Source organism: Microtus oregoni, unplaced genomic scaffold (genome assembly GCF_018167655.1).
Source record: "Microtus oregoni isolate MIOR12 unplaced genomic scaffold, Mior012 000049F_ref0000343, whole genome shotgun sequence".
Lineage (NCBI taxonomy): Eukaryota > Metazoa > Chordata > Mammalia > Rodentia > Cricetidae > Microtus > Microtus oregoni.
This window is the reverse complement of record NW_024543223.1, coordinates 4,853,944-4,869,593: the sequence shown is the minus strand read 5'-3', so window position 1 is coordinate 4,869,593 and position 15,650 is coordinate 4,853,944. Positions and strand designations below refer to the sequence as shown.

The following is a 15,650-nucleotide window of genomic DNA, read 5'->3' as shown; positions in this document are numbered from 1 at the left end:
ACCTCAGGAGAGAGCAGTCACAGTTGGGAACTGACTGCCCCCTACAAGATCAATTCAGACACACAATGAAGCCCTGTGTGTTTGCCCGTTCCAGTTCCCAACCCCAAGGAGCTATAGTCCAGCTAGAAAGGGGTTAAAGCCAAACTATATTCCACTCGCGTGCGCGGTATGCATTAGTCTTCATCCCGCACAGATTCCTATCTGCTCCATAGAAGCTGAGGGTCAGAGTAGTGTGAGGACTCGCGGCCACATGCAATGACCCCAGAGCAGTAGTTGACTTGGGAGCCCTTGCCGCAGTCCCTCCAAGGAATCTGCAGGACAAACCGCAAGTGGACCATACAGCTGATTTGAATGTTTTCCTCATGTCTTGCTGTGGCCTGATGCAGGGAGGGAGGATGCTTTGCCATCCATCACACACGCAACACCCCAGGGCCTTCCGCAGAACAGTTGCTGGCCACAGAGCCCCATTCATACTCCCCACACATCGAAAGCCCCTGGGGACTGGCTCCGACAGCCGGTATGGAGTCAGTTGGGGGTTGTAGCTATGGCCACATCCTCCAGCCCAGAAGCCTGGCACTTGCTCTTCCCTGCAGGGAGGGGCCACGTCCTGCCACATTCCAAGTGCTGGCCTTGGCCCAAACCCCAGCCACGCCTGGCAGCTGCACCTGCTCCCACACTGGCCCCGGAAATGCAGGCGCCATGGGGATAGACAGCTTCCTTCTCCCACTCCACATGACCCAGGGGACAGCACTGTGGTCACCAGGCCTGCTGAAAGGTAGGAAGAAGTATCTGCCCAGTAGGGGAGAAGGTGGTCTGGCCAAGAATTCTGTGACGACCTTCTCTGTGCCTCAGGTTCCCCAGATGTTATAGCCAGAGTATAACAGGGTATAGCATGATGAAACGATCTCTGGACACTGAAGGATGGCTAGCTGACCAAAAGGATGACAAGCCTCTTGAAGAATCAGGGTGACATCTGGGAAGAGCAGGATGACGGGAAGGCAGTCACGTGTAAGGCAGGATGACACTCAACCCCACACCCCTGCCTGGCACCACTGCACTCCAGATCCCGCAGGACTTTAAGGACGCTTACAGCTGTGGCCACAGCTTCCCCCCTGTCTGAGTGCCCATCCACAGTGCTGCAGCCAAACCGCCACGCCCCATGACCTCGCGATGCCGCCGTTTCATCAGTGGCTCTGCAGCCAGACCTCTGTGAGACACTGTACTTGCCACTTGCCAGGCAAGAGCATGCGCATCATTGTGTGGCCTGAGCTTCCTGTTGCAACCTGGGTTTGTTACCATTGCCAGGAGTGACTTCATATGCAAGAGGCTCTCAAATGATCAGTTACACGCATGGGAGGCTGGGACCAGATGGCCTGCTGGCTTGGCATCTCTAGGTGACTGGAAATGCTGGGCAGACACATGCTTACAGGCTATGGCAGGCACCAAGCCCCATGTCCACCTCCACTGGGTGAAACAGTACAGATGACTCCAAGCAGTGGAAAGTGGAGAGAAGTGGCGGCCACGTCTGAGCCCAGCATTAGATGCACTATGCTACCATGCAAACATTTGTCACTAGTCACATGATAAGAGGAAGGGTATTATGGACTGGATATCCCCCCATCCCCAGCTCCTCACGCCCATGTGACCATGGAGCCTCTAAGAGGGTATTTAAGGTAAATGAGATCATACATGGGGACCATAATCTGATAGGACAGGTGTCCTTATAGAATGACAAAGAGATCCCAAAGAGTGCTTTCTCCTCTGCACACAGGAAAAGTCACAGAAGGATACAGCAAAGAGGCAGCTGTCTATACACTGGAAGGAATTGGGAGCTGAATTTGATGGCCCCTTGATTATGGACTTCCACCATCAGTCTGTCTATCTATCTATCTATCTATCTATCTATCTTTTTTTTTTTTTGGAAACAAACTTAGTGTGCTGCAAAGAAAACAGGCATGGCAGTAACAGAAAAGGAAGAGCTGCCTGCTTAGATGTCTGCTCTTTTATGTGCTACTCTGTCAGGACAACTGCTGTCCTTGAGACCTGGTGTGGCTCCCCAGGATCAAAGCCTTGGTCCCATCTCCTATTGATATTGGGAAGTAGTGGGAACTTTAAGAGGAGGGGCCTGAGAAGGGCCTTCAGGGCCTGACAGGGCACACCAGGAGGGCACCAGCAGGACCCCAAGTTATTCCCCTTTCTCTTTAGTGTCCTAATCTTCAAGCCAGTGGATTGCTTTGCTGCATGCTTCTGCTGCAAGCTCAAGGGAAATGAGGCCAAGCGTGGGCTAAGCTTCAAAACTGAGCCCAAGACCCTTCTTTCTCTATAAGCTGAGTTCAGATCATTAATGACAGCCTTTGAGTGAGAGCAATAGAGATAACCAATGCCAGGGGCAGCAGAGTAAGAAAGCAGCTGTGCTGGGGTTGGAGTGAGCCTTTAGGAATGTAATACTCAAATTCCTGAGTTAATAGCGCGTTTGGAGTGGTGGGGCGGGGCTAATTAGGATTACTGTGATCATGGGAACAGAACTCCTTGGTGGACTTAGTGGCTTTACAAGAAGAGGAGGCGCTCTATCCCACCCTGTGATGTCCTACGCCACATTCCACTGAAGCACAAGGCCTCAGCAGAGACCCACCAGACGCCAGAGCCACACGCCGGGACTTACAGCCTCCAGAACTGTGAGCCAAGTGACCTCTTCATAAATTATCCCGTCTCACTTATTCCACTACAGCAACACGAAATGACCTTAGACCCCTGCAAACAACTCCTTCCTTATACTTACACCCCTTAAAACATGGCCATGCGTCCCTCTCACTAAGAGATGGACATCTTTTCCGCTCTCAAAGTCAGGCTTACTTTGACTAAAGGAAAACAGAGGAAAGCTCACATCCATGTCCCCTTTTGTAGTATTGCCTCTGTCATGTGAACAAGTCCAAGACAACTTGCCGGGTGATGAGATTCAGTGTCCTCCCACCCTGGGCTCCAGCCGATAGCCATCCGTTCTTAATAACCCACTGATAAGTCCATAGCCTACACCCTGGAGACCCCAGGTCAGCACAGAGAACTCACCCTGCAGAGCTTAGCCCAGGTTATCAACCCTAAGAACTGTGAGCTAAATAAACAGAGTGGCTTCTCGCCTCCGAGTTCTGAGTTCATGTGTGGTATAGAAAAGGCTTTCTGAAGTAATCGGTTATCAGCGGAGGGCACCAAGATGGGTGGATCTCCGGAAAACTGGAGAGATGAAACCCGAATCCCTGAATCACTGTGGGAACTCTATGGGAACATAAGCCGATCACATTGAAGCAGGAGGCGATGATCTCACCTCCACATGCATGCCTAGTGCTTCATACCAAGATCAGACAGCTTAGAATGCATCAGGGCAGGGCGTAACCCACGGAACAGTAAAAGTTGTGGCAGACTGCTCAATGGGAGCAATGAAAGAGAGAAGCCAGTGGTAGGGCTTCCGAATGACAGAGAGTAACTTCAGATTCAGAGAGTAACAATTGCAACTCGGTGGTAAAAAGAATCCCATTGCCACGGCCAAATGGGTCCCTCAAAGTCCATGTGCTAGAACCTAACCCTCAAATTTCCATGATTCTGACATCTGGAGGTAGAAGGTAATTGAAGATAAATTAGGTCACAAGGATGGGGCTCTTTAATGAGATTAGTGCTCTATAAGAAGAAGGGAGATCTGAGTCAGCAGGTTGCTCTGTCTCGCCATGTGATGTCCTGCTCCATGCTACAGTGTAGTGCAAGGCCTCAGCAGATGCCAGCACCACAGCCTTGCACTCCCAACCTCTGGTCTTTGTAATTTAGCTAGTGTCATCATTAACCTCAGCTGTTATGTCAGCTAGGAAGAGGGAACCTCAACCAAAGAAGAAGTACCCAGGTTAGACTGGTGTGTGCATTTTCATAACTACTAATTGATACAGGAGGCCCCAGCGCAACATGGGCGGTGCCAACCCTAGGCAGATGAGTCTGAAGTTGCATAAGCGAGTTAACGGAACATGCAAGAGGGACAAGCCAGTAAGTGGACTTCTTTCATGGTTTCTGTTACATTCCCTTGCCTTGAGTCCTACACTGGGTTATCTCAATGACAGACGGCAATCTGAAAAAATGAAACGAACCCATTCCATCCCGAGTTGGCTTTGGTCAGGGTCTATCCCAGCCACAGGAAGCCACTAGGACAGCTGCTCTCAGTGTTCAGTTATAGCAACAGAAAGTGAACAGAAACGTCCGCGTATAATTCCGTGACCATAAAAGTGAGATTTAGACAAACTTGCTGCTCGTTTCTTCAGCTCTTAGTTGATGTGGGGCTCATCTTCACTGTTGACTGGATTTGGAATCGCCGAGGAGATGCACCTCTGGCCACATCTGTGAGTCCATTTCCAGAGTCAGTTTGACTACATCTGGGATTAACTGGAATCCAGAAATAGAGGGCACACCTGTGAGGGATTTTTTGCTTGGTTTGAAGTAGGTGGACCCACTGCTACTCTGGGTCTTCACGCAGGAAACAAGTGCCTTTGATCTGGCTCTTGAGGCAGGAAGATCCATTTTTAATCTGGGTCACATTTGTGCTGGAAGCCTAAGAACATGGAAGAAAGAAGTTCTTGCTCTTTGTCTGCTTGCTCTCTCCTTGCCAGCAAGTCCATTCCTTCACCAGCATTAGTGCCTATTTCGGGGATTCCAGCATCTGCTAAGATCAGCTGAGACATCTAGCCTGGTGGACTGGACAATTATGAGACTCTTGGACTTTCTGTTCACAGCCAACCACTGTTGGATTAGCGGGTCTGCAGCCTGTAAGTCGCTCTAATAAATCCCCTTTATATATGTGTGTGTGCATGTATATATGTGTGTGTGCATATATATGTATATTTTATAAGTTCTGTTATTCTAGAGACCCCTGACCAATATACCCATCCTGAATATAGCCAGAAGCATTCCATGGGTTGAGGTTCCAGACTGAATAAAAAGAACAAAGGAAGGGTTGAAAGGATGGTTAAGCAGTTAAGAGCATGGGCCCTTCTGTCAGAGGACCCAGATTCAATCTCCAGCACCACATGATAGCCAATGAGCATCTGTAACTCCAATTCCAGGGGATCCAATGCCCTTTCTTGCCTTTCTGGGCACCAGGCATATACATAGTGCACAGACACAGATGCAGGAAAAACGCTCATATACATAAAAATGAAAAGAAAATAATAAAATAAAAGAAGAAAATGAACTGAGTGCCATCATTCTCTCTCTGTGCCCAAGTGTGGACTCAGTGCCACCAGCTGCCTCAGCTCCCAGCACCACGGCTTCCTGCCATGGTGGACTATACAGGAATGAGCTGTGAGTCAGAGAGCATCCTCCTGTCTTTAGCTCACTTGCTTCCACCAGGCCTATTGTCACAGCTACAAAAAAATGATACAGGGGCTGGAGAGATGGCTCAGCGGTTAAGAGCATTGCATGCTCTTCCAAAGGTCCTGAGTTCAATTCCCAGCAACCACATGGTGGCTCACAACCACCTGCAATGAGGTCTGGTGCCCTCTTCTGGCCTGCAGGCATACACACAGACAAAACATTGTATACATAATAAATAAATAAATAAATAATTTAAAAGAAAATAATACAGTTAACTTAGAATCTGAATTTTGGAAAACACAGGCTTCAGAATAAAGATTATCCCCCAGCTAGTCCTAGAATGGTTTAAAACCACAAATCAGGAGATACCGCCCTAAAGAAAATTCCAGATTATAAATGCATTCTACCAGCTCCCAGAGAGCAGATCATCCCAAGCGTGTCTAGACTCTCAGAGAATTTTGAAGAAAGAAGGAATGCTCAAGAACTTACTGAGTCTAGAAAACAGTCATTTAAAGGAGATAAGAAAAATGATGGGCAGATTCCACACATAGACATAAATAAATCCAAAGTAGTAAACAACAGAAGCGGGATATGTCTGCCACATCCCAATGGGCTGGTCCTCGGGTAGTACCAATCCAAGACGTGGTCAAGATGAGGGGCCAGGGATGGTACAGCAGTCCCGGATGGCTATGGAAGGGCGCAGGTCCATACCCCTGGGGTCATTATCCTTGGTTTATAGGCTCATGTCTCCCCAGATCCACACACATCTGTGAGTACCTGAGTCCTGTCCTTCTCCTATGCTGACCCCAGCCACACTGAGCTAGGGCTGTCACCCAGGAAAATCTAAATCAGCTCACCAGCTCCACTGGCTCTTAGAGGACTTAAAGGTCACTATTTTTGAACATCACACAGATGGGGACTTGCTGTCCCTCTGCTTCCATGGAGCAAACTGGACCAGAAGACCAATGTCAGCAAGCAGCTGGCCGCCGGGCTTCTGTTGCCTGGGTAGAACACACTGTCTTGTCTGACTACACCATCCAGATTTCTGGATGCTGTTCTGTTCTCAATTATCCAGGACCCAGAACTGAGGGCTTGGCAGAGGCTGGGTCCTTCTGACCAGGAAGACTGCACCGGGAGAGGGCCGCGTTGGACCAGTTCCCCCAGAGTCTCACAGGGTGTCACGAGAGTGGGATGAGGGTCATCCACAGAACCTCCTGGTTCTTCAGGCAGCAGTAGAAGGGCTCACGGGTGGGTAGTGAGCCCCCAGGCTGAGCACTTGAGGCTTTCTGGGAGGGTTAGGGCAAAAGCGTCACCTAGACTGAACAGACTCTTGGTGGGGCATGGTGAGACCCTGCTGCCGCTGCAGACGGAGAGTAGGAAGTGCCAGGTCACCAGGGGAGGACAGGCATGGGAAAACCTGGTCCCAGCTAGAGACACTGAACGAGGTGCTATCTGCTGCCCCACGCAGGCCATGGGTCAGGAACCACATGCTTGGTCTCAGTCTGACTGTGCCTGCTTTGGGCTTTCTTAGAGACAGCAGGCCTCAGACCCACCCTAACCTGTTTCCTTTACCTGCCCAGCTTGCTTTCCAGCACTTCAGTGCCCTTCCGCAATTGGTCATGAATTTTCCTGCTAGAGACTCTGAAGACCCTTGAGACATATCCAGCGCCTCCCACAGTCCACGGGCTCAGGGAATCTGTCCTCTGCTCCCCCACCACACTGTCTACTGTCTCTGGCCCCAGAGATAGAATAAGATAGCTCCATATCCTGCCTGGATGGAAGCAAGCCTGGCTCCCATGTGCTTAGTACCAGCAGTAGCCAGTCATGGGCCCTGCTCCTCAGGTCTCCCTCAGAGCTGCCACAGCTGATAGCAAACTGTTGGCAGGCTGCCATCTTGAAGCTAGGTGCACGTTTTTGTTCATGGCCTGGGGAAATGGACTTGGCTTCCATGTCCTGCCTTAGAATGCTTAGGGTGCCTGGACCCTGGCCTGGTATAAGGTCTAGAGGAGTCTGACTTTGCTCGTCCCCTTGAGCCATCTTTGTGAGGCAGAAGGCTCCTATCCACACTCAGGAGCTACACTGGCTTTCAGGCCCCAGCCCTGAGGCCACACCATCTGCACTGAAGGCCCAAGACATGACTTGGGGAGGCTAGACCCAAAGCACTGTCCCAGCTTGAGGCAGTGCTATCGTGAGGCCAGGTCCTTAGAAACAGTTTTTTTTTTTTTTTTTTTTTTTTTTTGGTTTTTCGAGACAGGGTTTCTCTGTGGCTTTGGAGCCTGTCCTGGAACTAGCTCTGTAGACCAGGCTGGTCTCGAACTCACAGAGATCTGCCTACCTCTGCCTCCCGAGTGCTGGGATTAAAGGCGTGCGCCACCATCGCCCGGCTCTTAGAAACAGTTTTATTGTCTGTAGTAGACAGGGAATTGTAAGCAGTCAGTCCAGAGGATCTCAGGAGGCAGCTGCTGGTCGCTTGGGTCGGATGCGGTCGTTGATCCAGTCCACGTAGTTGGACACACGGGTGTAGACTCCCGGCTTGTTGAATCGCCCACAGCCGTCACCCCAGCTGATAATGCCATACAGGTAAGCCACACCGTTCTTCTCACAGGCCAAGGGCCCACCTGAATCCCCCTGGAACAGAGACTCGGTTCAGCCACGCATGCACCAGCGGCCCGGAGCCTGACTTGGGAGCACACGGGCTTCCAACCCTGCAAATGTGCTGAAGTGATAGGTCAACGAAAGTCTCCAGTGCTCCCTGGAGACTGAGCGTTTTTCAAGGCCAACTGCCTGGGGATGGGGGACAGGCATTTCTGAGAAGTGTGGGCTCTCTTCCTGACCCCAAGCAGTTAGGAAGGCATCTTATTCTCAAACTGTTGGAAAGTTTTCTCACCTCCACACCCCGCAGCTCTCTGATCCTACTCCATGAGGAACACACGGGTACTCTAGGTCCCAGCATGTTAGTACACTGCCGGAAATGCCACTTCATAGCCTGCTAGACTTCTCTACATCTCTTGGAATAAGTGTAACAGCCCCCTTCCCCAGGAAGCCCTCCCTGATTACCCCAGAATCCTGTGCCATCTTAGAGATGGGATCTGGCCTCTCTGAGGCCCGTTCCTCACTTGTTTCAAAGGCAGAAAGCAATTCCTTCACGTTGGAGCAGGATGACATGTAATCATGGCTATGGCCTGCTCTGTGAAGCCCTTCACAAACATTAGCTATTGATTGATTGATTGCTGAGTACACAAGACAAATCTGGGCAGAGAACTGTAGCCGTTGAGGCCTGACGTCACGTGGATGATGCTAACTGTTGCCTGGACAGTGGGGCTTTGTCTTGGCTCCATGTGATGCTGGGCCTGCCTTTGACTTAGTTTCCCATCTATTTAGATGGTTCTCCTACTGCAAGGATGCCCTCCAGGAAGTGCCAAGTGGTCCACAGTGGGGGACTTTCTGTCTTACTCTCCCTGTTAGGCCTTGAACTCCCTAGGAGCCAGGAAATTCTAAGACCCCATCTGTGTGGTCCCAGTGGGGGCCTGGCAATACCCTACCTGGCAGGCATCAGCCTTGCAATCAAAGTAGCCGGCACAAAGCATGTTGGGGCTGATGTCGGCACCATACACCTCAGGGCTGCTACACTTGTGGTCAGCAACAAGGGGGACCAGCGCCTCCTGCAGGAAGCTGGTATAGTCACTGGCATCTGTGGAATACCGGCACTTTCAGGGCAGGCAGGCTCACACTGCCTTGCCCCCCATCGGGGTGACACGGGGGCTGCCCCCCACTCACTCTCTTTCATGTGGCCCCAGCCTGCAATCTGGCACTTTTGTCCGGTTGGGAAGGAACTGCCTGCCTCAGGCAGGCAGATGGGCTGAACAAACTGGGAGCGGACAGCACAGCGGTCCCCCTTCTTCTTCAGCCGAATCAAGACTAGACAAGAGAGAGAGGCCAGGGATCAGCCTCGACAGAGAGAAATACATGGCAGACAGTCCCATAAAATGGGCAAGGGGTGGGTGGCTGGTGGCCTAAGAGACCAAAGACGAAGCACCTCTGACATCTGACTTTTCCCCCTTGTATTCCTGGCTCTTATCTGGGCTCTGGTTTGGGGTACACAAACCACACCCCACCCTGCTGAGGCCCTGAGCTCACCAAGGTCATGGTTGCTGGGGTTGAACACCGAATACAGGGAGTAGGGCACATACTTCTCGATGCCAAATGTCTGTGTCACGTCCGTTGTGCGGTTGAAGAAGTGCTGACCCAGTACCACTGTGATGCTGTTCCTGGGGGGACTGGACAGAAAGCTGGCAGGAGTAGGCACCCAGTCCTCTCCTCAGTACTATCAGGTCTCCCCAACCTTGCTCCTCTACTTGTTGGTCATGGCCAAGCAAGAGAGTCAGAGCCCTGGGAGAAGTCTGCACAGATGTTTTTAGCACACGTGACGGCAGAGTCAAGCCCAACAAGGATGGCGAGGCCACACTGGTCCTGGCTTAGGAGCCCTGTCTTCAAGGGCAACTTCATTCACAAGCCAGCGGGGTGAGGTCTGCTCTAAGAATGGGCCACATGGGTGGAGATCTGGTCTGCCTAGAGGCCCTTCCCCAGCCTGACCTGTCCTGTGGGGTCCCCAGGTGCAAGTGCTTTACCCCCAGGACTCGGGGCTAGAAGGAACGGCTGGCACTTTATTTACTACGCAGTCAGGTCAGTCTTGGGGTCTTGAGGCTGCAGCCTTGCAGGGTAGGGACAGGAGTGGACCTTGGACACTTACTCCTGGGAGCCCATTCGATGGGCCGGGCCTTGGTTTCCCCAACTGTGCAGTGATCCTGGGGGGTTCATGTTGTAATTGAGCCCCCCGATTCCCTGCTCAGGTGAGCCCCTCAAACACCTAGACATAGGCAGAGGGTGGCGTATGGGACAGGCCCCAACTCTGGCCTTAGGATCTCCACCTCACTACCGTGCTCTTGGAAAGGCAGGGTCTATGTAGATGCCAGGGCCATACCCACTACTGCCCCTGCATAGGTGTACATGGAGATGCCTCACCCTCATGCTCCGTGACTACCTCAGTGCCCAGCACAAGCGTCAGGACACAGAGGGACTGAAGGTGCTAGGGGAGCATAAGAAATGGTGAGCCAAGGAAGGGAGGGAGGGCTGGCTGGGAGGTGGGTGCCCTGCGGGGCGGGCCAGTGTGCTCACTTGTTGGAGAAGCAGTGGGCTGCAGACACGACCCAGCAGGTGTGGATGAGGCTCCCAGCACAGAAGCTGTTCCCAATGTAGATGGCTGCCAGCCAGGGGTGTGAGCCAGGCAAAGATGACGAGCCACCAATGATGCGTGGTCTCAGGAACGTCCTCTTCTTGTGCCTCTTGCCACAGGTTGGGCGTGCAGCTGGGGCTGACTCAGCCAGTGTCATCAGGACCTCCGGGAGCTGGGACTGGACTCTAACCAGAGATTCTGGGAGTGGAGGCCATCAGTTCATACCCCTGGGTTTCCCTGGAGACAGGGAAGAGCCAGAGGGGTCCTACCTGGACCCATAGCCCAATTCCTCAGGCCTAGCCCTGCTCTGAGAAGTTACCCTGGAAGCCTCTGTCCCTACTCTACAGAAAGGGAGAGTAGAATGACGGGTACAGACCTTGGCAAGACCAGAGCACCTGATACAGAGTGAGCTCTGTCTCTCCTACAGTCTGGGACCCCACTGCACACCCAAGATAGCCAGATATTCCCAGTATGAGTGCTTGGGGCACAGGCCTCTGCGAGTTGACCATTCCAGGGTCTAACTACAGGGTACCACTGAGTCCCCTCCACCGACCCATGTCTGAGGGTCCTCAGGGAGCACCACCCCCAACCTCTCAGTGTGCCCGCACCACAGGCTGCCAGGTGGCAATACTCCCACGACAGTGCGTTGTCCTTCACCACATAGCACCAAGGCCTCTCGTCCTTGTCTGGGTTCCTGGAGGCAGGCAAGGGAATCACACCACCACTCTCCCTAGACGACCACCCGAGCACCCAATGGGGCAGGCACCCACACCCACCCTAGAGCTATGTGCTTGCTCTGCAGACCCTGGTGGGCACACTTGACCCCACCCTCCCAAGAGGCAGAGGTTAGTGGCCATCTTGGCAGTGTGGGCCCTTGCTGAGTCTGGGGATCCATTCTGTCCACCCCTTTTCCCACACAGAACGAGTCAGAGTGGCCACTAGATGCTGACCGGCAGTAAGCATGAGGGCCCAGGCCGAGCAGGGCAGCAGCACCCACGGAGTCCACATGCAGCTCCTGGTAGAGCAGGTCAGAGTTCCAGGCCAGGCAGCTCAGGCCGGAGGCAGTGGTGCTGACCACTCCGCGGTACTCTGTACCATTTCCCTGGGTGCAGAGCTCGTTAGGAACTGTGGGCACAGTGAGTACGTGAGGCCACGCCGCATCAAGGCTCCCTGACACCATCGCCCCACAAGACAAGAAAGAAAGTGGCTCACCAATGTTGCAGAACCTCCCAGCATAGCCCAATGGGCAAGCGCAGATGCTGGTCCCGGTGCCCACGATCAGGTGGCAGGTGCCTCCATTCAGACACGGACTGCTCAGGCAAGCTAGGGGACAGCCCAGAAACTGAACCTGGTCTCCATGAACTCATGGAAAGGCCAGTTCTTTCCCTGTGCCCTTGTTGTTGGGTCACCTTAGGCTTGGGTGAGGAAGAGGTACCTGCTCACTACCCCCACATACCATGGTACCCGAGGCCTCCCCAAAGCTGGCCATGACATACCTGTGTGGCGGGTGCCTTCACACCGGGCCTGGCTCTCCACACAGCTGCACTGCTCCACACGTCCCTCACTCACACGGGCCCAGTGGTCGCCCACCTCAAAATACTCGTAGCGTGTTTCATCAAAGCATTTCTCTGCAAGTCACAGTGCGCTCATAGCACCTGCAGGCAGGCACCACCCAGCCCAGCCTGGACTCAGCAGGGGTTCCCCAACCTCCCGGAAGGGCCCCATTCCTGGGCCCCCAAGGTCCTCTCACCTGTGCCACAGTCCTTGCCTGTGAAGGCCAGAGGGCAAGCACAGTGGTAAGAGGCACGGTCATGGGTACTGGAACATGTGCCCCCATTGAGGCAGGGCCCAGAGGCACAAGGATCAAGGACAGCTGGATACACGCAGGAGGGGACATTATGGATGCTGGCAAGAGTCTTTGGGGTCCCTCCATAACCCTTGCCAGCCGAGGGCGTCTGGAGAACTCTCACACTGCCCTCTCTGGGTGAACAACTACCCACCTCCCAATGCTCCGCACCCAGCATCGAGGTGACACGTGGCTCTTCATTTCACACCTTCCACATCTACACACACTGTGCCCTCTGCCCCCTCCTCGCACCCTGGGACAGCAAACCCACAGGTTTCATGCTTTCTTCTTTCGGACTCCTGGCGCTACCCAGGGCTTGTCCCAGGCACCATGTATGGCTCCAGGGATAAACTTCACCACAAGAGGGCGCCCTGGTACCATCAATGGTCACCAAAGCCATTGAGGGTATGCTGCCGTCTGGGCTGACAGCTCTTTTGTCCCTAGATATCCCAGGATTCAGAAGGATCGAACTCACAGACCACGCCCCACTACGTGCAGAACCCCTTGCCCCACATCCCACTATCTCCATCCTGCTCTGTGACCCCTAGACCCCAATCCAAGCACCCCGTCAAAGCCCTTCCTGGGGGCTCAGGCTGGTCCCGCCACATACCAACCTGGACCATCCACAGGCAGGGTAGCCTCTGCACAGTAGCCCCAGGCCCGGTCCCGGTCGTAGTTATGTGTTGTAGCACACCTAAAGGGCCGAGTCTGAGGATGACACGGAGTCTCTGCCCAGAGCCCCACCCATCCCTGCCTAGGCACCCTGGAGCACCTGCTCACTAGAGCCACCTGCTTGGGATTGAGACCTACTAGCTGCAGGGCTCATCAGGGTCCTCAGTCCTTGTCCCACCCTGGGACTCACCACTTCCTGTAGGCACTTCCCTCAGAGGTACAGGAGTACAGCATGCGGCCGCCATAGCGGAAAGGGAACCTGCATGGCTGCCCGGACTCGGTGAGCACTTTGGAGGGGTGGAAGCAGCAGGGGTCAGGGGTTCCGCTGAGTACTCCACCTCTACCCCACGTCCCAGTTGCGTCCCAGTTGCGGGGTCTGACCTACCTTGGCCCCCAGGGGGGCTGCTGGAGGGAGGGAGGAACCTCCCACCTTGAGGTCCCTCAGTTTCTGTCTCTGGAAAACTTGCTATTGAGGAGTTGACGTCACCGGAGGTCACAGGGATCGTGGGAGTCACAGGGGTGACTGTGACATTAGGTTCTGGTGCTTCTGTGTGGTTCTAGGAGCCCAACGTTTGTCAGTGCGGGATAGTCCTTCACGCTTGGACAACAGCAGTCAGGCATGTCACAGCCCTGAGCCTCCTCGAGGCAGGTCCCAGGGACTATGGATGTCTCCAAGACCTCCTCTGACCTTTCTTTCCCAGTCTGAGTAGTTCAACAAGCTAGCCTGGAGTCACAGGCCCCCAAGTCACCTGGTCTTGAGATTCAAGCCTAGAGTCAGGTCTAGGGTGGACAGGAACGGCTAGAAGCACCAGAGGTCTTCTACACCCCATCTCAAACTTTGAGATACAAAAGAAGTCCCAGGGACTCACACGGCCTGCACTAGGCCAGAGGCAACAAGAGGATTCCATCCCAAAAGTTCAGGCCCCCAGGCCTTCCAGGTCAGCCCAACCCAGCACCCCACCTCTGTGTGAAGGATAACTTCACCCCACTAGGCCATCCCACCAGGCCCCTAGCCCACTCCTTCTGTGGGGCCCTTTCCTCTCTCTAGCCTCTTCCCAGGAACCCTGAGTGGCCACAGGGAGCCCTCGGCCACATTGTGAGGGAGAGGGGTCAGTGCTCACCCTGCCAACTTGGGGCTGGGCCCCCCGAGGCACCACCAGCAGCAGCAGCAGGAGCAGCAGGAAGGGACATGGCCTGGGTAAAGGACAGGGGCTAGGAACCCAGGCTAGTTGCCCCATGGCTCCTCCTGAGCTGGCGTGAGGGGCAGCAGGAGCAGAGTAGCCAGGGAACATGGCCAGGGCAGGTGGGGTCAAGGCTATAGGACAATGATTAACCCTGCCTCCCACGTGCATCCTGTTGGGATCCTCCTGCCAAGGCCATGGCTCCACCCCACTGTCCAGTTCTGCCTGCCGGCTGAGGCAGTCTTGTCCTGGTGAAGGCTTGCTCCTGGCCCCAACACCACAGTCTCAGTCTCACCTAGGAAGTCTTCCAGGGTGACTTGGGCAGGTCAGGGCCACGTCTCTCTGACATGGTTGCCTGGCCACACTGCTGGCCATTCCTGTCTGTGAGCCCTTTACAGGACCTGCAGCAGGCAGGGCCCTGGGGGTTCGAGTTCTTCCCAGCTTGCCACTGACTCAAGGTGGAGATGCTCCTGTCTGTCCCAAATCTACAGATGTCAATACAGGACAGAGGGTGCCTCCTCCACCCAGGGCCACAGAGCAGCTAAAAAGAGAAGGCTGCTCCCTGGGCCAAGGCTGTATTTGTCTGCTTGTCCTAAAACTGGACTACGCAGGACCCCAGAGCAGACAGTCTGGGCACTCCCAGTAAGCTTCCCCAGCCCTGTGGACATAGCCTGCATGACTCATGTTGAACAGGCTACACCGAGCGAGCACCATTGAGCCCCATAGCCCTGTGGCTCTAGCACTGGGGGCCACTGGGGACCCTAGGCAAGCCGGAGCAGAAACTCCACACCCAAGGCTTTAGCTGTGGCAGGGCTATCTCGGGATCGCCTCTCCACTTCCAGAACAGACACCAAGCAGCACCGGACCTCGTTAAAGTAGGTGCTAGAAGCATGGTGGGCACTGGAAACATGGGAGCTCCCATCAGAGGTGTTGGGACACGGTGGTGCTGGGGAATGGCGGTGCCGGACATGGTGCTAGGACATGGTGCCGTGGGGTGTACACAACAGGGTAACTAGTACGTACATTCTCTGAGAAACCTTCCAGCCAGCCCAATTCCAGTTCTAGGAAGGGTTTCGGGATAAGCCCCTCAGCAGTGGGCTGCTCAGTGCTGGGGCCTCTCCTGAGGCATCCTGGGCCCAGGATGGTGTGTCTTACAGACTCAGCCCAACACCACCCTGCACTTCTGCCTCCTCACTAATGTCCTGCCATATCAGGACTGGATAACCAGTCTATAACCAGTGTCGCTCCTGTCTGTCTTCGACATACTTGGTTCTTTTGCTAGACACCTGAATGAGACTAGGGTAGGGGAGCAGGGCCAGCAGCAAGACGGCTCCACTGGGCACAGTGGACACAGTGGGCAGGAGTGAGACCACAG

The 15,650-nt window shown here is 54.0% G+C and overlaps 1 protein-coding gene across 2 annotated transcripts; it reads right to left on the bottom strand.

Moving 5' to 3' along the window:
* Window positions 1–7,725: 7,725 nt before the first annotated feature.
* On the bottom strand, window positions 7,726–14,384 carry LOC121436500 (hepatocyte growth factor activator). Of its 2 annotated transcripts, none has more exons than XM_041636464.1 (14): window positions 14,216–14,384; window positions 13,480–13,651; window positions 13,285–13,381; window positions 13,037–13,116; window positions 12,327–12,449; window positions 12,073–12,204; window positions 11,789–11,899; window positions 11,527–11,701; window positions 11,167–11,270; window positions 10,519–10,774; window positions 9,481–9,620; window positions 9,121–9,261; window positions 8,886–9,034; window positions 7,726–7,971 (listed from the first exon to the last, which is right to left on the bottom strand). In XM_041636464.1, the coding sequence occupies exons 1-14, from the start codon at window positions 14,330–14,332 to the stop codon at window positions 7,792–7,794; spliced, it is 1,977 nt and encodes a 658-aa protein (XP_041492398.1). In that variant the 5' UTR covers window positions 14,333–14,384; the 3' UTR covers window positions 7,726–7,791. The 2 variants fall into 2 exon arrangements, with proteins under 2 accessions (XP_041492398.1, XP_041492399.1); XM_041636465.1 differs by having other exon boundaries at window positions 11,185–11,270; window positions 14,216–14,383.
* Window positions 14,385–15,650: the final 1,266 nt, after the last annotated feature.